The sequence below is a fragment of the Accipiter gentilis genome, chromosome 17 (assembly GCF_929443795.1).
Source record: "Accipiter gentilis chromosome 17, bAccGen1.1, whole genome shotgun sequence".
In the NCBI taxonomy this organism is placed as follows: Eukaryota; Metazoa; Chordata; class Aves; order Accipitriformes; family Accipitridae; genus Astur; species Astur gentilis.
Window position 1 is genome coordinate 27771566 of NC_064896.1, and position 23981 is coordinate 27795546.

At 36.0% G+C, this 23981-nt stretch overlaps 1 protein-coding gene across 6 annotated transcripts in view; it reads right to left on the minus strand.

The window, feature by feature from the left end:
- LOC126046807 (golgin subfamily B member 1-like) overlaps window positions 1-23981 on the minus strand; it is a 47258-nt gene extending 23277 nt beyond the window's left edge. Inside the window, exons 1-20 of one of the 6 annotated variants that reach the window (XM_049819638.1) lie at window positions 23902-23981; window positions 20100-20157; window positions 19311-19454; window positions 18051-18197; window positions 16790-16912; window positions 16009-16176; window positions 15448-15633; window positions 13827-13949; window positions 13523-13636; window positions 11504-11825; window positions 11036-11145; window positions 10561-10678; window positions 9739-9830; window positions 8639-8789; window positions 4799-4908; window positions 3828-3918; window positions 2816-2946; window positions 1160-1269; window positions 717-885; window positions 241-345 (exon numbers count right to left, since the gene is read on the minus strand). In XM_049819638.1, coding sequence (XP_049675595.1) covers window positions 241-345; window positions 717-885; window positions 1160-1269; window positions 2816-2946; window positions 3828-3918; window positions 4799-4908; window positions 8639-8789; window positions 9739-9830; window positions 10561-10678; window positions 11036-11145; window positions 11504-11825; window positions 13523-13636; window positions 13827-13949; window positions 15448-15633; window positions 16009-16176; window positions 16790-16912; window positions 18051-18197; window positions 19311-19454; window positions 20100-20144 — 2559 coding nt within the window. In that variant the 5' untranslated portion in view covers window positions 20145-20157; window positions 23902-23981. The other 5 variants (XM_049819637.1, XM_049819636.1, XM_049819635.1 and 2 more) reach the window with 5 other exon arrangements.

The window sequence follows — 23981 nt, forward strand, 5'->3', positions numbered from 1 at the left end:
AACATACATTAGAGGGAGAATGGAAGTTACACTCCATAGGTAGAACGAGTATCTACACTAATCAATCTGTACCCAACTTTATAGTCACAAGATAACCATGTTACTCTTTAGATTGTTTTAGCATACAGAAAGATCAGTGTATGAAATTCTAAGCAGCTAATGCTGTTATTTTGCTGACATTTAAATGGGCCATGTCAAAAGAACATAAATTTCTTCTCTTACTTTATTTTAATGAGTTACCTTTTCCTTCAGTGTAGCAACTTTTTCTGTTAGATCACTGATGACTGTTTTCTGCTCGGTGTTCTCCACTTCATACGCACTGCATTTCTTTAAGACTTCATTCAGCTTAGTATTAAAAATAAAAGTCAGTGTGATAGAAATATATAGAATTATATTGAAACTGTGATGTTAGAGTTGTAATATTGAGTTTACACAACAGTGGAGTTTATACTTTGAAAATAATACATGAGGATAACTTATCACCCCAATAAAACATAAATACTTTCATGCAAAGTTCTGTGTTGGGTCTAAGAAATCCTTACACACAACTTAAAACAAAGCAATTACATGAAGTGAATGAAACTGTAAAGAAACAGAACAAAAACCTTCAGATACGGAAAACAGCAATATTGCTGCTGGGACACAAATAGAAAGTTATGGCTAATGCTCGCCAGTTCTATTAAATTACATACTATTTAACAATAACTTTAACTTACTTTTTGCTCAGTATGCACAAACTTATCACCAAGCTCTTTGTTCAGAAGATCCTTTTCTTGAAGCAGTTTCCTCAAAGTTTCAATCTGTTCCAGTTTTTCTGTCGTACTCAACAGTTTTAGTTCTTTTTCTCCAAGTGAATTTTCAAGGAAGCTATTTCTGTCACTTAGTCTAAGAAAAAAAATACATATTTAGACATTCTGAAAACAAAGCCTGCTTTAAGCTTCCTAGAATTACTAGCCCCAAACTATTTTCCTAAAAGAATAATTATTTTTACACTTTCCATTTAAGCTGCCAAGTACAAAAATAACATTACTGCAAACAGAAGCAGGAATCAAGTAACTCTGTTTCAAGTGTTTTAAGAGATTATACTTCTCATTAGAAGTTGAATGTTAAAGCAACGATAACTATTCCTGTACGGAGTTGTAAAGAACCTTTATTTTACCCTTTAAGCTGCTCATTCAAGCCAGAGATCAGAATTTGATGCTTTTCCACATCTCGCGTTTGTTGGTTGCGTAATTGGGTGAGTTGAGTTTGCAAACGTTCATTTTCATTCTGCAACATAACAATAATGAAGAGCATTATCACATACAAACACCCAGAATACCATAAGATAACTGGAGTCATAAAAATCTGACTCTTCAGGAGATTTACAACCTACACGGTAATATGAGACTGTTATTCTAGTACTTTAGCAGATATCAGTGCAAAATAGATATTAGTTCAAATAAATGTAACCCACCTTTCAGAAATACCTCCTTCAGCAATGCTATGATAGCGTGAACTCAAGGATGATTGCTGTATAGCCAAAACAACACACACACTCATACTGTGTTAAGGCAGCTTACTTAACAGGGGAAGCTACTGCTTTGAAAAAATACTTTTTCATTGATTTGAAGACATTATCAAACTTGGAAATTTTTTTGCCTGGTTTTTCAGGTTGAAGGAATGCAAAAACCTGCATATGGGGGATCGTAGAGAAAAGTAAAAGGAAGCAAGCTTCATTCACACAGCTTTTTTTTTTTTTTAAACACAGTACAAATCTCCTACTCTAGCCAGATGCACTGCACCAACTCAAAAATAAAACCACAAAAAAACCCATCTGACAACAGCAACCAAAAACCAAAAGCAGAACACATGTCCAGAATCAACAGCAAATAGGACAAACATGGCAAACTTGTCACCTCTAATGAAAATAAGCTAGGATTTTGGAGGAGGCAGAACACACCTGTACCGCCCTCAATAGCTGCCCTTCTTCATCTACACCAAACGTTACCTGTATTGAAAGGCTTTGTTACAAGATTCTCAAGTAATAATTAATATAAGGTTGTCTTTCATCTTAAAATCATTAATTCTTTTTTATATATGTGCAACTTAACAGATAAAGAACTATGAATAATGCACAAAGCCTGAAGGAGTTTGAGTAAGAAATCAGTTGTGTCATTTAGTGAAAATAAGGTTTCCAAATTATCAAACACAGTAACTTGTCAATCAGGAAATATTAAAAATAATTTTTCTGATAAATATTTACTTTACCATTCCTTTTGGTGCCTTCACTGAATAATTTCAAAAAATAAATATATATCAAATTAGTATCTGGGATTTACATTGTTTACATATATATAAAAAAATAAAATTAAATTATTAATTACTTTATATATTTACACAGTTTCTTTTCTATAAATATGTGTGTATATATATATAAAAATAATAATATATATACACACACAGATACATTTATATAAAATAAACTTGAGGGATGTAAGAAGACTGAGACTTATGCCAGTAGTAAGTAGTAATTCTGGACCTTCTGACAAAGGCCCCCTACAAAGAATAATGAAAATCACGTTGCCTTTATTTCTAAAACAAATAACAAAGCTTACTTTCAAAAAAGTTTCTCTGTGTGATGTCTTTTACTTTTGCTGAACATAAGTGACGGGCTTCAACTTCAGAGCATAGTGTATTGTGTACACTCTCTGCCAACATAATTATGAAGTATAAAGCAGGCTTTAAACATTTTGCTAGCTATGATTGTAAGAATATAAAGAGAACAAAATGATTCTCTTATATCATCAGGTTTCACACAACTACAAAAGCTCACCTGAAGAGCCTCCATTCTACCTTGAAGCTGCAATCTATCTTCCAAATCCTGACAACGCTCTTCTAGAAAAAGAATTTGTTCCTGAAGCTGATTTCTTTCCAATTCCAATTCTTCAACCACACTCCGTAAACCTACTTAAATCAAAGAGAAAAATTATTTCAAGAAAGGTCCACTAAAATTCCTGAAGTCTAGAAATGGTTTCAGCTTTTTATTCACAATTCTCACCAGGGTTGGGCACAGTCAGATCTCTCAACCATTTCCAGGGGAAATGCCTGAGGCCCTGTATTTCCAAAATTTAGATGGCAAAAGTACCCTTAACTATTGAAAAACCAAAATAAAGTTGCATAGCTCAAGAACTCAAGAGAACCTGGCAGAAATAGTCTAAACAATATTGTGGCTCAGTCAATAGTGTGGCTCATGTTACTTTAATCGCAAGTTGATCATGTACTTGCACCATCAGATCTTAAGCAATTATTCATAAACCAAGTAAACTGGTCTGTATCAAAATTTGCAAGTGAGTCTATTCCATTTTAACAATAAGATATATTTGCAGTCTTTATGACAGATATAAAACATTTGTATTAAAAAAATAAGAATTTTGTTTTTAAGTTGAAAGCATACAGCAATGGAATGCAATTTTCTGCAACATAACTGTTACATAGATTGGAAACACATTCACAGGAACAAGACTCGTAACTTAAAAAACACATGATCTTGCCACATAGGATATTTCATGGGCAACAAGGCTCAACCAATTCCAGTGTTTAGTCATATTTATATTCTACTTCTGAACCAAAACTAGGCAGTTCATCCAGCACGCACATGCTTTAAAATGAAAAGGAAGAAAACGCAAGCCAAAAAAATTCAACAAAGATTAGAATACACCACAAATGGGTTGTTAGTTGAATTTGAAAACAAAAATAGACACAAAATACAGATGCTGTGCATGCTTTAATAAACTGTCTAGTCGCTATCACACCTGCATTAGGTGAAGTGTACTCTGGCCACCAACCTCCCATATTTTCTCCTTCAGCTGAATCAGTGCTATCCAAGGTGACGTTCAATTCTTGAAAGCATTGTTTTCTATCAAAGCTGTATTCTTCCTATGCACAAAACATGAGAATGAAGTTTAATTTAAAGAAGAAAGAAAGCGAGGGTAAAATACCTATTCTGTTATTAAAAGCATAGTTTAAATTATAAGTCCAAAAACTCAGTAAGTGATTCAGATGCCTAAATGTAAGTGCATGGGATCAATCTGGACACTAGAGTCACCTGCCCAGCTTCCAGCTATTATTTCCAGAAAAGCCAAGTCTCCCACCGGTTTTGTATGGTATCTGCCAGACCTTCGAAGACACCCTCAGGCATCTGAAAGGCCAACAGATAACAATGTTTGGATACCTTAACTGGTCCCCTGATTTCTACAGTTAATAGGGTCCTCTGAATCTCAGGTTAAAGTATCGGAGTTAACTAAACATAAAATTATTCTTCCAACGGTATGTTAATGTGGCAATAACATCCTAATTCTTCTTACAAAAAGATTATGATTTTTTCGTGTGAGTTATAGCACCAACTACCTAGAAGTACACCTGAATGAACTGACTCTATTTCCTAATTATTCAGGAAAGCTCCACCAACAAAGGTATTTGTACAGACTGTATCTAAACCAAAAATGGCCTTAACATATTAAATATGCACAGATCTTCAAGCATGTGAATTACTCCAGAGAGAGACTCATTATTTTTCAGTGTAAATTTAAATAGACTCATTACTCCAGGAATAGAGGGCTGTGATGCCATTGGAATGTCTCATCTTCTGGCTACATAACACAACCATTAAATTCATCAAAGTTTTCAGTTACATAACTAATCTAAGTTCTTAAGCCCTTAATGTTTTTAACTGTAAAGCACCATATATATAATAGTATTTTCTATATTTTTATTAACACACATTTGTAAAAATAAACTCTTGACACTTTTAACCCACCTGAAGCTTCCTGCTGGTCTGATTGCTTTTTCTTCTTGCCTGCTGCAGCCTGCCCATTCCTTGAACTGTGGTCAGTTCCTCCTCCAGCTCCTGTTGCCCTGAGACCATGGCTGGATCAGAGCAGCCAGGAAAGAACCAGTCATCCTCAATCAGTTTTGTGCCACAGGAAAGCAATTACATTTATATCAGACACTACTACATGAAAAGAGACCAGGGACAGGCTGAAGTCCCTATCAATGACTGACAGGAACGAGATTAAAGCAGCAATCCATTGCATTCACCTTGTGATTTCCCTCCAACATTACTATGTAGTACATAAGAATAAAGTCTGCATATCTCACTAAGAAGAAGCAAACTGAAGTCTAACTTTACTTCTTCATCAGCTCTAAATGAAGACTTTATACAGAGACTGGAAAGGGTGAGGTTATGCTGATACTAAAAAAAAAATGCCAACCAATTGAAATGCCAAATTACATCTCATTTCAAATTACCAGGTTAAAATATACCTAATTTGTATGATAAAGGCATCAGCTGAAACAGCTGTGGTTTTTATAATCTGAACAATCACATTCATTTTTATGGAAATGACATGTGTCCCTTTCAACTTTAATTTTAGTATGAGCTATAAAGCCAGATAATTTGAGGAAGTCACAAGCATGTATTACACTGCAAACTGGCATCAAACCATCTTATCACAAATTAATAGTATAATTCTTTTTAAGACAAATACAGAATCACTTGTCAATAAACACACTGAATAAATTCAGAATATGAAAGCTTAGGTATGCATCCTGTTCATTGTTAGAAATGATTTTTCATTTAAAGTACATTCCCATCTGTTTTGTGATATGACAAAACATGTTTGGGGTAACAGATTAGGAAATAGATGTTTCATGCAAAGCAGACAAAACAGAACGGCCAGTGAAAAGAAATGAAAATAAAGGTGGCTCCATACTTTAACTGAAAGTTAGATTAATTAGATAATTACAAATTTAGCTTTCAATTTAACCACATCAATCCACAGTTGTCCTCACAGCATGCACAATTCATAGAACTTATGTTGATGCATCTGTGAGGTAAACATCAGAAACTATTAGGAGATTCAGCCCTACTGGGAATACTCAGCTTTCATCTGAGTCGTCCAAGGAGTACATACACCGCAAATTTCATTAACACACAATTCTGTAACACCTACTAGATTTAAGTTCTTCCTGGAATATTTCAAAATTACATACTTAACATGCTGTCAGAAAAGATTGGAGGAAAAAAAAGTTAAAGAAAAAAAATGAATGACCCTTTTAAAGTAGGACTACTAAATTGGATTTTACTTCTGGTTTTAATTATACTTTGGCTTCTGGCACTGTAACACCTTTGTTTATTTTCAAGTATAGATTCTACAATTATTTTTTTTAATCATTATACATACTTCTTCAAAGCTGTAGAAATAAATGCCAGATTTTGATCACATGCCTTAAACCTCTGTTTACAAGAACTGCCATTAAAGTCAGTGAAGCGATTCAAGGAGCAAGCATTATTCCAGATAAGAACTTAACCCCTTGTTTGGAGGGAAAAAAAAATATCCATTTCTTGGAAGCTGAAATTGAGGTAATCTGTTTTTAAGTGTAATCAGAATGAATAACACACTGTGCTTTAGGAACCCAAAATAATTAGGTTCCTAAGTATTTGATAATGAAAAGAAGAATGAAATTACCATTGTCACATGAAAAATTAAAGTACAGAAATAGGATCTTTAGAATCATTTAGAACACTTAGGAAGTGTTAAAACACTTTCAGTTAAATTCAGCATTGCTTTAATAATTAGCAAGCAAATACATTTTCTAATGTTTTACAGCAGCTTAGGGAGCTTTTAATTTGCAATTCTATCTAACATAAAAACTGAAAAACTTCCCAGAACCCTTTCTTCAGATACACACTGCATTTAAATTAACTAATGATATGTCTATATTTCCTTGTGTCACTATTCACACTAAATATCACAATCTTTAGTGGTTTATAGAGGAAACAGGCCCCAATCTATAAATGTAATCAATACTGTCATCCTCTATGCTTCTGCAGCTCTCCACGCATTCAACCCAAGAGAGACAATCACCATATATGGCAAATTGTCATAGACTGATGGAATGAGTAGTGGGTTTATATATTCCTTCAAATATTGGTAGCTAATATAAATGCATGCAGAGTTCTGCAATTTATGGGATGGAATATAATTTAAAAAAAAAATACTACTGAATTTCAAGTACTACTAAGAATATTTAAATGAATTTGATTCTTACTTAGTCACAACAACTTGCAGCAAGCCAAGAAATTTTTCTCTAAATAAGGTTACAACATAAATATGGAGTCAGCTGTTACTACAAAGAAAAATGAAGAAAGATGATTCGGTTAATATAAATGAAGAAACAGGTATTGCAAGGCAGAAAAAAAATCAAGTTAAAACCAGCATTTGTTACATGTATTGCTAAAACCCACATACCATCAATGGCAAATCTTAGAAGGTACTGTTGGCAATTTCCTCAAAAGAAGCAACAACAGAAGAAATCAGCAACAGTATATTACAAGTTGCCATTGCTGCAGGAACCTGCATGCACAAAACTGATGGGAAACTATGTTCTCACTGGCTGACCAAATCGCAGTGTAGGGTAGGAGTGGAGGGGGAAGGGACGCTGAGTGCTCATCAGGTGTAACGGCAGGAAAAAAGAAACAGAAAGGTCATGCTCATCCCAAGGGGAAAAAAATGCAAAATTAAACACGGACTGACGCAGATGAAATTTTACAACTGTTATTAATATTGCATGTGGATCTGTAGTTACCACAGATGAGATAACAGGTAGTTTTCATGACGGGAATATTATTCTCTTTCAATTCCAAAACTTTACATGCATAAATCGCTCAAAAAGAAGAGATGTGATCCTTAAAACATTTCTATGCTTACACACTGAACTTCCAATTGATCATGTAATGAAAAATAACTCAATCACAGATTAAAAAGAGAAGGTTCAAATTAACTAACTGGACTAATTATGATGGTAGGTTGTGCACATTAAAATTTGCCATTGATCCCCACACAGTTAACTAACGGGACAAAAAATTATAATATAGTACTAGGTGGCATGGAAAAAAGCAGTAAAAACTATCTGAAACTTAACCAGACTTTTGGAAGTTTTAATAGAAGCTGTTTCATGTTCTCATTATCTGTTTCATTAATAATTTAGAAAACTGTAAAACCTGAGATTACTTGAAATGTTATTTTCTGTACATAATTTAATATTTTTAACTAGCTCTAAACCATTGCCAGTTAACATTATTCAGCTGACCTATACAAGTGATACTTACTAACAGATTACTAAATATTCTAAGAAACGTCTCTCATTAATTGTATTTAAAGAGAAACTCTTGTCTCAGGTACATTTTACTACTGCAGCACCTTCATTCATCAAATTCAAATCAATACTATAGTTCCCCACAGCTTCACCAGTTGTTCTAGGCAGGCAGCTTTAATAATTCAATGGTGAACTTTTTATCATTGATCATTCATATGCAGACAATGATCTTTCAAAGTAACTTCAAGCAGTCTTACAGAGCAGCAAGTCAGCTGGCAAACAGAACAAGCACATCTACTCGTAAAAATGATACAAAAAAAGATGAATGTATGAAAAACAGATTCAAGGAAATTGGAAAAAGTCAAAATTGCAAATTTAAGCAATTTCACTAACTACAGAAATGAGACATGGTGGTGTGCTATCAGTTCAGTCTGAAGTACAGCAGACACACACACACATATATAAATATGATAATTATATCGTAAATAAAACAATTCACCTTCTCTCTCCTCCTCAATCTGAGCCATTCTCAAAGCCATGGCAGATTTCTCTTCTCTGACTTGATCACGGGTCTCCTCTGACTCTGGTACATTTTCTTGCCATTCCAAGAGCTGACTCTGCAATTCATCCACACTACCTGATTCACTGGCCTAACAAGAGAAACTGTGCGTGAAAATATATTTACCAAATCCCATTGCAAATGACAATAACATTTTAAGTTGGCAAACCATTCACAGAGAAAACAATCCATTATACTTCACCACTTTGCATAAATAAAAATTTATGAAAGTGATAATTGCTGTTGTAGATACATAAAAAGCAAGCCTCACCACTCCGTAAAATATCAAAAATGCCACTGCCAGGTGCACTTTTAATCTGAAATATTTTTAAACAAAAATGGCTTTTTTAAGAAGAATATTTTTGTTGCACATTTTCATCTTAGCAATGTTTCAAAGTAAAAAAATATTCAACTGTCTTTATGTGGGATAACAAATCTCTATTAACTTCTTTTCCGTGAACAGAATAAAAACGTTTCTCTCTTTCCATCAAAATAAAAACTACTTCTCCACAAAGTAAAACTTCTCTACAAAAAAACTTTTCCACAAAATTTGGAAAAAAACATTCTTTTTTAGCAAAATGCAATTAACTGTTTCAAACTGGCTCTGCTGATAGGGCTGTACAAAGTTACCATGATTAACGTGAACTGTTAATCCATCTAAAGCCCTTTAGCAATATTTTCTGAGTCTTCTCATTTTTTTATCCAGACCTGTACATTTGTCAAGGTTACAGCTATTATTTCCTTCTGAAAGCTATTCATATTGTATAGAAAATAACAGCCACACTTTGATGACTCATTTTAAACGTAACTAAATAAATAGTAAACTGCTTGGAAAAATATAATTTAAGGTACGTAGCAAAGTGAGTACAAATCAATCTCTTTAAGGAATTCAAAACCTGCCAGCTTGTTATCCAACTGAACAATTCCATATATCATTAATTTAATTTTCAGCTCCAAAATCCAGCTAACACACTTTTCAAAGTCTAATTAGCACTGTTTGAGTTAATCAGTAACTCATACAAATCAATTTTAAAGTTAACCTGTGAAGCTGCCCTCTTTGTAACTTGGTCAAGATCAGCTTGCAGCTTCCTTTGCTGCTCTTCATAGACTTCCAGCTTAGTCAGCAATTCTTCTACAAAAACATAATAAATTTGGTTCATTAGGACAGAAAACTAATAGGAAGATCGATAAAGACTTAGAAGAATGATTCTAAATGAAAATTCAGATGATAATTCCTTTCAGTTAGAAGACCTCTGTTGGGCTGTGTTAGCCATCTACCAATAAAACTGACTTCTTGATTATTAAATATTGATGAGTGCCTTAAATCTAACCTGCTAACAATTTAGACGGTTGAACTGAAAATTCTACCATTTTCCATTTACAGAAAGGATGTCAGAGAAGACAACACAGGGCAAACCAGAAAAATCTCTCACAGGGCTCTACTTTAAACTATCTGAGGTTTTAAGCACAAATTCTCTCTCAAATCCTTACAAAAGAAATGATAGTTCTTAATTTACTTGCAACTCACTGCTCTCAAAAGTTTATTATATATACTCTGATAAATTTTTCCAAGTGTGTGTGGTCTCATTTTTCCTCCTAAGAAGACGCCTCTTCCACTTCCTGGAAAAGTTTACACCTATTCTGCCTAAGCCTAGATGCAACAAGAATTATGCACGGGTAGATTTAGGGAGGGTAAAGCAGAGTTGTAACTCTGACTTAAATACTGTATGCTATTGTTCAAAGTTGCATGAAGTTACTTTAGAATCTGTTTTAAAAAAAAGATACACTTTGAAAATGAAAATGAGAAAGTTCATTTATCTTTGTCTCTTTGAATCATCTGAAAAAGGTTATTTTTTTTTTACCATTTTGAGTTCTGATTTCATATAACGACTGCAGTTTTGACTGTAGTTCTTCATTTTCAATTTCTAATTCTGAGACACGATTGTTTAAGGCAGATACATCATTATTCTTTGATGAAAACTAAAAGAAAAAATAGTTACATGAGTTTTTCAAATGCACCAGAAACACAGCAAAATCAAGGCAACTTTTTTCCCCTGAGTTTTCAGTAATACTTAGAATAGCTGTTTTTCTAATATTTGAAAGCGCAATAAACTAGCTAATCTATAACAAATTTACTCCTGAATGCTGGTAACAGCAGTTTGTACTATTTTTTGTTGAATTTTAAGTCCATTCAATCTCTGTACATTAACTCATATATACTTTGAGTAAATTATTTTAATATTCTATTTACCCCACATTTTACTTTTTTTTCAGTCAAATCTCCAAGCACAGTAGTTTAAAACAGGCAAGGAATATTAAACATAATGTTACACATACATTTTTTAGTTCATCCTCCAGTTGTTTGATTTTTGATTTAGACCAAGCCTTCATTTTCAGAAACTTTGCTTCAGATTTGCTGGCCTCTTCTGTTTTCAATTTCACTTGTACTAAGAAACAAGATGCAAAAAATTATTTAATACCACGGAAGGATTATTAATACAAGACCTATGTTTAATTTCTTCAGCAACTGGAAGTTATACACTTACACAAGACAACTGTATTTACAGAAAAACATATCAACAAGAAATGTAGTGAGAAATTTATAGTTAATTTGATTATCTTGGTATTCATATAATCCCCATTATTATAGTGTTTGATCATAGATACTTCTTAATTAGTGTGGCAATAACTCTTCCACCTAATTTAATGTAGTTCTACTTGCAACAGGTATGAAATTGGCATATGATACGTAACAGTCTGAGGCAAAGGATCCCTTCATATGTAACAACTGTTTAAATAGGATACCTTCTAAATCTTCCATCTTCTCTTTGGTTATAGACTCCAGATCTCTAACTTCTTTTGAGTTAGTCTGACCACTACCACTTAATTCTGCCACTTGTTTCTTAAGCTGAAACAGGGCCTGATCCTTCTCTTGCAGCTCAGTTTCATGTTTCTCTTGAATTTCATGCAGTTCAGCATTATATTTCTCCTTAACTTTTGTCATTTCAAGCTCATGTTTCTCCATCATGTCTCTTAACTGAGCTCTCATTACATGTTTCTCAGCATCCAGTTTAGACTGGAGGTTTTCTTTTTCAGACAGAAGACGTTTCAGGTTTTCATTAATATCCTGTAAAAAAAAAAAAAACAAAACAAACCCACAACCACAAAAAACACCGTTATATTTTAATGCAAAGTATTTTTAATACCACTGTCAAATACTGTATCTGTATTCGTACATAAATTGTAATGAGAAATCAGGGCTACTGTTGGTAACCTGGCTGTACTACAAAAGCTACTCAGCTCTGACCTTCCAAGACAGAAGCGGGGACTTCAGCAAAATGGCATCACTATTTGACGGCAAACTACATGCAATCTCTCCCATAGGTGAAAATGGAATAAAAAAAAGAATGTTTGGTTCCATGGAATATATATTAAAAAAAAAAAAAAAAAAAAAAAAAAAAAAACAGAAGCAGATCTTTTTAACAGTGAGCCCAAAGATTAAGAATGCCCACTAGAATGCCACCCAGGTGTTGTGACCTACAACCATTAAAATTAATGTTGGCAAACGGATCTAGTTCTTTACAATATTTTGTTGCTAACTAGTTTTCTGTTAATGCTTATTCTACTTATAGTGCCTCTACATTAGTTATTTTAATACATAGAGGTAGGAAAGATTACAGATCACTGTAGCAGAGCAGTTCACTCACATTAGACCTGCTGTTCAAAAAACTACTTTCGTGATACATAAACCTAGGAATATAAACCGTCCAACTAAAGAAGCTGTGCAAAACAGCAGAAGGAACATTTCCAAAATATGGTTAAAATTGCTTATGTAAATAAAGCAAGGCTTCCTGTTATTTTAAGACTTAAAACTGTAATGGAATCTCAGCCTTAAGTGCTTCAAGTTCCTGCTGTCGCAGTCAAACCTTCCCCCTACGCTCAAGGTGTGCATTTCTGTCCCCTCAATGCACTAGCACTAGGTATCATCAGTTCTTGCAGAGCATCACTGTAGGAAGATGCGCGTAACCCAAAAATAAAAACACAAGAAAACCTTGCATGAGACAGGAGCCATAACAAATGCAAAGGACAAATGAAACAGGCTTAAACTACCATGGATCTTAACTACCTGAGCAGGACATCTACCTGGGTATGTAGCTGAAACTATTTCTAGTAAGATTTTTGTTCTAGCAGCCCTCTTGGTAAGTTGAAAATTTGTTGGAAATAGTATAGCTAAAACGCTGGACCTGGCACCCCAGGCAGGCTATGTGTCTGTTTTAGCAGAGTCCCAAAAGCCTATGTGAGACTGCAATGTCCTTTTTCTACACTGTTGAACTGAAGCAGCAGCACTCGAAGGCTATAATCAGAGTTCATGCTAGGTGCTTAAACACAAAGAACCTTGATTGCTTTTGCAATCAGTAGAAAGACAGCAAAAGCAAAGGCAGACAATTAGCAAAACACTCTCTTTGGGGGGAAAAGAAAGAGCCCCAGTTTCGGGGCTCACTGCAGTCTCTAACTAGAGAAGCTGAATCTTTTGACAGCAAAAAGTCTTCCCTATATGGCAAGTTCCCAAAATGATCAAGACAAACTATGGGTGAGAGTTGACAGTTTTATATTTTATGGACTTTACCGCACCTTTAAGTTAATTTCCTGACTGGAATTAATATTTGTTTCCACAACTATGGTTGCATTATTAGCACATGTCGAAGCCTCCCAGAGAACTGCCTAAATATTTTATGCAAAACTGTCTTTTGTGCACAACTAAACAGCTTTTTGAACTTGTAATTGACCTGATGGGTTTAGTTGTGCATGTATGCTATTCCGTACTTTCAATTGCTGGTCCTTGGCATCCAATTCTTTTTGCAAGACATCTATCACCTGTGTCCTTCCCAGCATGACTTCTTCCTTTTCATGGAGCTTCTGTTTCAAGGCCTTCAGTAACTAGCAAAAAAAAAAACCAAACCCAAAAGTCAAGCAATCAATAAGAAGTTAAAACTTTCAGAAGAGAAAAAGACTTACCTTTATTCTCCCAACCAGATATCTGAACTGTGCCGCAGAGGTTAGTAATTACATGATTCCAAATTCTGATGTCTAAGTCAAAGCAAGCTATTGAGTTTCCAAAGCAACATACCTGTTCTAGGTCAGCACTTGCATCAGATTTAGCAGCTAATTTAAAGAGCTCCTGCTCATGCTTTTCTCTCTGTGCTTCCAATTCCTTTTCCTTTTCCTGGATAATGTTTTGAAACACACGTATCTAAAAACACATAGAAAGTAAATATGAAACCAGTCCACAAAGGTATAGTAAAAGTACACTGAATTGCCTAACGAAAGGTAGAGCAAGATAATGTATTCTATCTTAAGTCTGAGTTTTGCTTCCAGTAAATAGTAAAGCTACTAATCGGTCAGTGATTACTAACGTCAGTGGTGCATGCAGATACACCTCCAACTTACAGAAGATTTGTCTCAATTCCACAAGAACAACCTTTAATGAGAAGCATGATACCATTCATTTTTGTTTAACGTCACAGATCTTCACCTTTCTTTTTTGGATGTCATTGTTCTGAGACTTCTAATTTCTAAAAGATTACACTGATCATGTTCCTTTGTAGCAAGTTTCTATAAATTAAGCCCAAACAGCAGCTTTGAAACCTAGCTGACTTCTCCTCAAAAACCTGTATTCTACTCCCAACTTGTCTTTGTTAGCTATCTTACAATTTTTATAAGAACTGGATATAACTTTTAGAAACTCGCTAATGATATTTTGAATAAATTCACATAAAGTCCTACCCAGATTTATATCTGACAACATTATGCTCACCAAAATGGCTTTTACAGTCTCAACTGTTTGTCTTTCTCTTTCTTTCCTGTATTAAAATTAATTCTCTGTGTGTTGCTGAACAGGTGTGGTCACAATCAGGATCAAAAGTAGCATTTTTGTTACAGATGTAATAGACTCAGACATCAAATGATGTGGGAAATACCGAGACAAATAGTTTCATATGTGGTAGAACTCAAATGCTGCGAGAACAGATGCATCGCATTAAAATCTAAGATTTAGCTTCCAAGGGAGTTGGAAGAGCCTGGTAATGTCAAGGACTGGGTAACATGCTCCCTAGTTCTGCCTTTTGTTTTGGGGTTTTTTATTTTTAAGTATTCTATAACAAGTTGTTGTTTGTCTTGACCTGTTAATCAGCTGCTAACTTCTAGAAAAGTTTCCCATTAAGTATACCAAACTTCTTAATCTATTTTTCAGTCAGGAGACAAACACCATTTTTTCCCATGCTCTCACACCAAAGTGTGCCAGATAGCTCACAGCACAAGTGAAAGTGATCTGTCAAACAGCCATTTCTGCCAAGAATGGTTGCAATAATCCAAAAACACTACCAGCCATTGCATGTGTGCATTTTTGCACCTTAAGATATAGTGCTACAAGAGAGAGATGTTTGGAGGTTCTTGAACTGGAATTCTGCACAACTCATTTCACTCTGTTACACACTAGTTCTTCCATGTCCAAACACCAGCCACATCCTTGAACTCCTTTCTTGCACAAAACTTTCAAATTCAATGATCACCAGCACAAACCGTCTACTGCTTCATTATTCTCGTTTCATCTGAACACCACGTAGATCTTTACTCAAGAACCATCCAAAACTAAAAATGGCATTTCTTAACTATTGAGATAGAAACACTGCAGCCAAGATACCACTTCTTCCCCAAAAGAATGTAAATATTTTTGCAGTGTGTTTACTTACATTCTCCATATAGGTAGCTTCTTTTCCTTGGAAATGCTCTCTTTCTTTGCTCTGACTATTTTTAAGACTCTCAATCTGTTCCTGGAACAAGCTACATTTTTCTTCACTGTCTCCAACCTTCTTGGTAAGATTCTGAACCAGAATCTGCATGCTTTGTAGTGATGACTCTTTAAGAGCCAGCTGATTCTTTAGAATGCAAACCAAAAGACAATTAGAAGAATGGACCCAGAAAAAATATACAGCAATCATCATGAAGCCATCTCCTAGCCCCTCCCTCAGTTAAAGCAACATTAAATTCAAAATTCAGGTTTGTTTTTAATTTGAATGAAATTTGTCAGCAGATTCTGAAGTCGATACTCATACGTATAAATGGTACTGACAAAAGAAGTAAAGAAATATAGATCTAGTAACATAAATGAAAATAATCAGTAAAGAGTTTTTATTCACATGAATAACTGCAGAGGATTTGTGCTTCAGAGAAGGATCCACCATATAACGCATCAGAATTCGTTGATTCCTTGAAACCTCTATGGAGATTTTATATTTGAGCTGCTAATATACCTTCAATTCTTCATTCGGCAAGAGTATTTCATTGGAAACACCACTTGATCCACAGGCTATCTGTAAATCGATGATATAAGCATCTCTTTCAGCTAACTTCTTTTCTTTCTCTGCCAGCATGGCATCCATTTCAGCCCCCCGACAGTGCTGGGCCTCCAGTTCAACACTCTGAAAAAGAAAGGCAGCATTGCTTGTAATCTGTACTTCCACCACCTACAGCAGAGAAGAACCATTTGCGTTAATTTCCTTATTGCCTGTTTTAGGCTACTGAAAAAATTACAGTCAAATTCATAACCTGGTTCAATTTTAGGTGTAATCTTTAATTACTGAGCCTTTCTCTCTGAAATTCTGCAACATTCACATTCCTGCCACTTTCCACAGTCATGTCCACAAAACACATCACTGCACAGAACAGCTAAAAACCATAACATGAAGTAATCCCTTGCCCACATTTCCTCCTGTTATCTTATTTTTGCAACAAGAAAAACTGAAGCAAAACAGCATATTTGTTCAAAATTAATTTTCAAACGAGTACAAAAGCATGCTTGAGGATTCACTGCTCACTGCACTGAAGACACAGTGACAGAATTCTCACTGTGTTTGCTCGGGCAGGTTGTAGCATATAAACTTTTCTCTCTACTCAACAGAAAACTCTCAGAATATCGGTTTAGTAATATAACATATAATTAAATATAAAAATATATATAAATAAATATATTTAAACATAATCCTACAGCACAAATGTGAAAAAACAAACACTTAGCACCAAAAAAAATGCTACCTTTTTTTGTAACTCTTCATTTTTTTGTGTGAGCTGGGATTCTAGTTCTTCTATTCTTCTTCTCAGTACTAATATTTTTCCACGATTTGCAGCAGCATTTTCCTGGTCACCATCTTTCGATGCCTGCAAAAACGGGAGTTTTGCATTCCATAAATAGGTAACACCTGACTTCCATACCTCCAACTATTCAGATAATACTGGTGAGAAAAAGTGGACTTTACTCATGGTTTGTGTTTCAGTTCTCTTATATATTACCTATTCCATGTAGGAGCTAGACAAAGCAGGCACATAATTTACATCAAGCTTGAAAAAATCTTTGTATTTAAATTATTCATGATAAATTTTGCTGCAAAGTGGACTAAAAATGCAATAAGGGCATTCATTTCCTCTAGGAATTTTAACCCGTATAATCTGGCAAATGTAGTCCATATAACTGAGAGGGAAAAAAGGACCATTGTGGGGGGGGACAGGGAAAGGTGTAAACTCAACTGTTCCTAAGCATAGTGTTCCCATCAGAATTTCAGTACGTGTAACTACTGGGTTATAGAAATTATTTGCCATTACAAAAGAAATTGAGTGCAACTGCTAAGAATATGTTTTATTAGCAAAATAGATTGGAAGCACAAATACTGCATGTCTTTGTAGGGACTTCAACAAACTGGTCTGTTTCTGTCCCCTTTCAGCATACCTTTAAAAAACAAATGCCCTAGAAATATTAAAGCCTTACTAAAGTTATTTGAGAAGTGTATGAAGTCAAAATATGCTATTTTGAAGAAATGCAAGACTACTCACGCAACTGCGCTAGTACAAACATCCGAGAATCCTTGTTAACAGTAAAACACTGGTCACTTAAATGAGTCATTCCTACCCTTAATTTACATTTTGCTACCAAGGACATTTTTATATTTCCATTTTTGTCTTGGACATTAAATTAACAAGTTAGATTTTGTTTTCATTCCTCCTCAAAAACTTATCTTGCCGATTCATATGTGTTAAAACCGAGCTGCTAATAAGATGAAGATGAGTATGGATTTTTTTTACCAAAACAATTTGAAATGAATGTACAATTTTCTATATTTCTATAGAAAGATAAAAGAAGAATGAAATAGAAATATATAGCTGGACTGACAGCACCCAGTCTACCCTGATCCTAAAATGACTCGGCTAAAAATGTGAACTTCAGTTCCACATTTGAGTCCAGCACACAAAACTGTCTAGTCTTACATAAATTATGTCTGCTTTAAAATGCAAGGACACTTACCCTTTTTTGTTCTGCTTTTGCCTCTAAGCCTCCTGATATTGATAACTGTTTCTTAAGTTCTTCCAACTGTGAGGTTAATGATGCAACCTTGGCTTTGTTTTGCAGCTTCAACTTGGAAAGTTTGGCATCAGCAGATTCCTTCTCCTCCTACAAACATCAAAGTCATGAAGGACTAAATTAGCTACATGAACAAGTGCATCCTTCAATTCCTCCATGAGAGAGAGAGAGAGAGAGAGAGAGAGAGAGAGAGAGAGAGAGAGAGAGAGAGAGAGAGAGAGAGATCTAAAATGATTACCAAAAAAATCTTTCCCTTAAAGACACACTATAATGTCACATGCAACAGATCCACATATATGAAACAAACCTCCTTTCACTATTTAACTCTCTGCACATGGTTATTATTCTTGTACAGAATCCAGAGCATTATGATGTTAGAAATTTTCCTATTTGTTGATAGCAATACAATTCAGGGCTTGATTTTTTAACAAAAAGAGGAGGTTTGGGGGAGGGGGGTTGATGCAAAGAGAAAGACACCTTCATAATACTATAAAAACACATTTCATTTAAAGAGACGACTTCATTTACAATTGAGTTTTTAACAGTATTTTTACACTTGGCTGTTCGCATCCACAGAAGACATCTTTTTAAAAGTGTAAAAATAAGTCTCTTGCAGGAACAGACCAACCTTATGACTAGTAAGAATAACAAACCCTCAAAAGTCTTCCGGATGTTAAACACAAATTCCTTCCTACTTCCATCCTTCCTAACGTCAGTCAAAAGCAGAGGATAATAACAGTAAGCATTAACAGTAAGATCATTATACAAGAAAAAGACATTTATAGTGGAAGGAGAAATAAAAAATTATGTACAGAAATTCAATTTGAGGTAAGTTGGCATCTCACTAAATGCCCAGTAACGATTTGGATGGTGGTTTTCCCCATATTTAGCCTAAAATGACCATGCACCTCTAGCTCTTGGCAAGTCAGCCTGTCCCTTGCAATTATTAAGTGCACCTGCTCATGCAAGGAACACATGTTGCCTGTGTAATACCCAAACCCAGTTACAATTTTGGAAGAGAAGACACACTGGCAAAAAGCGGTAACATCCAGGAACCATAACAGCTAATTGTGACCAATGCTTCTTGTGTTCCTACAGTTGCTATAACTGACTATAAGCCTGTATCTATGAAAACAGCTCATGTTAAACAGGACCAAAGGGGTTTTTTAAACACTCTTTTTGACAAGAATACACGCACGGTACCTTTAACTGAAGATCTTTATTTCGAAGCTCAGCATCCTTCTCTCTGACAAGCTCCTTTAGCTGTGTTACCAGCTGTTCAGTACTTGTCAGCTGTTCAGTCAAATCCGTCACCGACATGCTTCTTGCATCTTGTGAGCCTGCAGCCTGCAGACATTAAGTATACCTTGAACAAACAAAATGGTGCAGACAACACTGCTTCTGCAAAAAGTCTTCACTTGGTGTTTGTTTGGGGTTTTTTTAAACACATTCAGCAAATCTATTAGAGTGCAATAAACTAAAACTTACATGTAGCATCGGTACCGATAACAGTCTGTTTTTAGCAAGTTTGATAGACACATGAAATTATAAATCTTAGAAACTGGTTTAGGAATATTAGTTTGAAATACAGCAAAACCATCACAGGTATCTGAAACTGAATTTGCTCATTTACTGGAGTTGCATCACAACAACCAGTAGTAGTGTTACTGAACCTAGTGGCAACACAATATTGATACTGAACATACTAAACACAAAAAATACACTTGGGATAAAGCTTGTTTTCTTAAAGCGAGAGAAGCATAGCGAAGACGAATAGAACAGCTGTGTTATGCACAAGAGATTAAACACCAAGCAGACAGGAAGCAAGAACCCAACCTGACTATGAGAGTCCTAAAACTGAGTCATGGTAAAAATAGTTAAGCACTTATTTATGAAAGAGCAAATACACACGATTAGTATATCATCAACTAAAGATCCTCTAAGTCAGAAATTCTTAAGAAAATATTATTTTAATAGTAAATCAGTACTTACTACTGTTTTGGAAGGAGAATCATCTCCACCACCCCATTTCCACATAGTTTCACGATAGCTATGAAAAAATAAATGAAATAATACCACGGTAAGTATCAGTGATTCTCGGATAACTGTAATTAACTCGTACTTCTCTCTACATATTTCACTGTAAAATGCTTGAAACTAATTGGTTTGTTCAATTCTGACAGCACCTCTGATCTCCACTACATTACTAGTTGTTGAGAAATAATGAAATTATGTATAAAATATGCATAATATGCCTTTTCTAAAAGGTGCTATTCAGTATAATGTCAATACTATCAAAAATAATCCAAAGAAGTCTTTGAAGAGTAAATGCCATAAAGCATTGTTCAGCATAGTTGCTTCTCCCACATTTAAACAGAAGATACAAACCACATATAGTTTGCTAATATTTAACCTGACCTTAAACACTGCCAGCCACTGCAATATAACAGGGTATATATCAACGAGTATTTCTGTAAAATCATACATAAAGACTAAAAACATTAAAGAGTATCAAACTGCATTAATTGCTGTGTGACTGCTGCATATCTGAAAGACACAAGGAGTGTTGCAACCCTTGAGGTCACTGATCAGCATATAAAATGCCTGCATCTGAAACCCCAGGAATAGCAAGTATTCCTTGCTTCTTTTGCTCACAATCAAGCACCGCAAATTTCTAAATGGCACCAAAGTACCAGATGTAATTACAGTTTCTGATCAAAGAAAGCTGTAGCTTTCTAATAAACACAAGTATAGGCCATAACAAGGCTTTAAAAAGCAAAATCCTAAAGATCATGTAGGTACAAGGCAGCTCAAAGGTTAAGACCTTTACTGAATAACAGTGACAAACTTGGTTGAGAAAAAAAATGGGCCAAGTCTATAAAATAGCCCATGTAGTAAATTCCAAATTGTGTCTCGGAGAGATAATCTCAAGAGTAGACTAACACATCCTGCTCTGCCTCTGGATATTCCATCCACAGAGCAGCATGAACTGAGAAGAGAAGCTGTACCTGTTCAGTAATTTTCACTCTCAACTAGCAACACCCAGAGGAAAACAATCTGTCCTTTCCAATCTGTATTACAGACTTCTGAAATATGCATACACAGATCAGTCTGAATATGGAAAACAGTTTACAATAAACATTAGCACATAGCTAATAATCTTAAAGAGTATGCAGAATGCTAGCAGAGGCAGCTTTTAAAGCTGTTTATCACTTTGAAGCTAAACCCAGGAATCACAGACTGCAATCTATGGCCTACATTATCTACAAGGCCAAACTGGATTACGCCAAGAATCTTTTCCAACGTTAAAATCAATAAACAAGCCATGGGCTTGAGGATCGGAATTACAGAACTTGTAAGTAAAAACCCCTCTCATAACTCCTCCAGAGCCGTAACATCAAATCTGTTCTCACTGAAAAGCTCATTTCCAGGTACATAAAAGGGTTACCCAGGTACAAAGAGGTCAAAATGACTCACTAGATGTAATGTGGTGGCACATTTGTATTTGATTTATGAATATTTTAGCTCATTTCCAGCTCCAACTGATGCAATACTTTTGCTTACTTCACGTGCCGGCATTCCTACCTGAATACCTTAACCGCTACTTTCTGATGTATTTTTATTTACATCAGGGACACTAAATATTGACGAGTTTTCCAAATCCAGCTGGGAAACGAAACTGAACAGACTTTCCTTACCCAGCATGAAATCAACCAATAATGGGTTTTGCTCTTCTTCTAGGGTACAGACAGCAAGTTAAAGCACTAAAGTTGGTGAAGCTGCAATCTGAACGCTGGACTGCTCAACTCCATTCCTTCTCCTTGCAGTATATCTAAACAGAATTCAATTAAGTTTTCTATCACCATTTTCCTTCCTTTGGAGGCCTATGTCCTGGACATAGCACAATCAGTGTAAGAGAAGCAGGGAGTCCAAATCATCTGTGGCTACCCTCTCTGAAGTTTTTACAGTGACAGATAATTTGTCTTTCCCCTCTAAGTTCAAACTGCTCACCCTCACTTTCAAGGTTTCACATTGCTTCATCACTGCCAGTACCTCACCCTGCTCTTCATCTTGCATATTCTACTGTGTCGATGACCATTCTTTGCCACTCACTACGCACTCATTTCCATTAATTTCTTCTTCACTGAAGAACAACAAGCAGGATACTCAAACCTTTCACAAATTCCACGAGATACAACAGAGGCGCACTTAATTTTATGAAACAAGTTTCTTCTGATGGTCAAAGTACAATTGGCTTTTATCACAACGGGATGTCACCAAAAAAAAAGTCCCATTGGCAGCTTTGCCTTCATACTCATCCATTCTGTTGTCCCAGCACTAGCTGCAGCCAAATCCAGCTAAAAAAAACCTAACCATGTATTATTCATCTGGGTAGTTTCTGGCCTACTTACTGCACTTAAGTCAGATATCACAGGACCCAGCTCAAGGGGCACTCAGGAGCACACAACAGTGGACAGGACAGATTTCAGCAGTAGCTCATACTGAAGCGGTCACAGAAATCCTACAGCTTGAGGGTGAGCAATCTACATGGTAAAGTACTGAACGGCATTGTTACAATGCCGTACTCGGATGACTACGAGGCAGAGAAACGGTCCGCTGACTCCCACAGAAGTACTCGTGTTTGTCTAACTTTCCCCACATCTATTACAACACCGCTTGGATATAAAAAATGGCTTCAAAGAGCACTCATTTGAGTTCTCGCTATGAAGCTATTAAGGTAGGAACTTTCCTCCTTCTCTTGCAGAAATACAGATGATGGAAGAAAACCCTGAGGCAGAACTCCACTCCTCTTACTACCAGGGAAGGTAATGGCAGTCCCCTTTCTCCTGCCTTCCACAAGACTACAGCAGAACAGCAGACAATAGCAGAAGTGTGTAAAAACTCAGTAAAGTGTTTTATTATTTTAAATCCGTTTCCTAGAACAATTTTGTGCTTTAAACATGCATACTGAAAGAAAAGCATTTTAATATAATTATTTTCTTCTTGTATCTGCAATTCTTGCTTTTGTCCTTGTTTGCTGGCTTGCCAAGATGTTGGTGGTTCTGCTGAATAAGCTAAACTTGTTTTCAAATGGTCCGTGCCATCTACGACTTAAAAGCTCTTGGACAAAAACTGCACGAACACAGGACATACAGCAAAGAAGCAGAAACACTGAAGCCACGTTAATCAAACCACAAGCACTCTGTAAAGCTAATATAAGAGTACATTTATATGGCTACTACTGGTGCCTATTATAAGCACTGTTTCTCAATAGCACTGACCGCATTTTCCTCTTAAAAATAATATACAAGGGAAGTACTCATGTGTAACAGTATACAGCTGGAGAAACAAGATACCAGCGCAGAGCCCCCAGTGAAGCGCAGGTGCATGTGGGGTGCAGAGAATTAGCTATTTCCATCCGAGCAGCCGGATGCAGTTCCCCCAGCTCGGTGTTTCTGCAGTGCAGTGCTATCAGCAGCCTGTGACAGGAGGTGTTAAGGCACCAACCCACCTCCCCGCCCCCGTTTTCGGCCGGCCTCCCCGTGCTGAATGCCTTCACCACAGCAAGCCCCAGGGCGGGGAGCACCTTTTAATCCATTTCACACCCGGGCACAAGACAGGGAGACCGGGCTGGCCGGGAGCCTTCCTCCCCGCCTCACCTCCCTGGGCACGGCCTGCTCTGCCAGCGGCCCCAAGGGGGCTCTGGGGACGGGCCCGGAGAGGCGAAGCAAAGCCTAAAGGCGACGGGAAGGGAATAAAACACAGCCAGGCGAACCCCTGCCGCCCCACTCACCTGCGGGGTGCCGGTGGGGCGGCCGGGCCCAGCTCCTTCCTCCTCCTCCTCCTCCTCCTCCTCCTCTTCCCTCAGCGCGG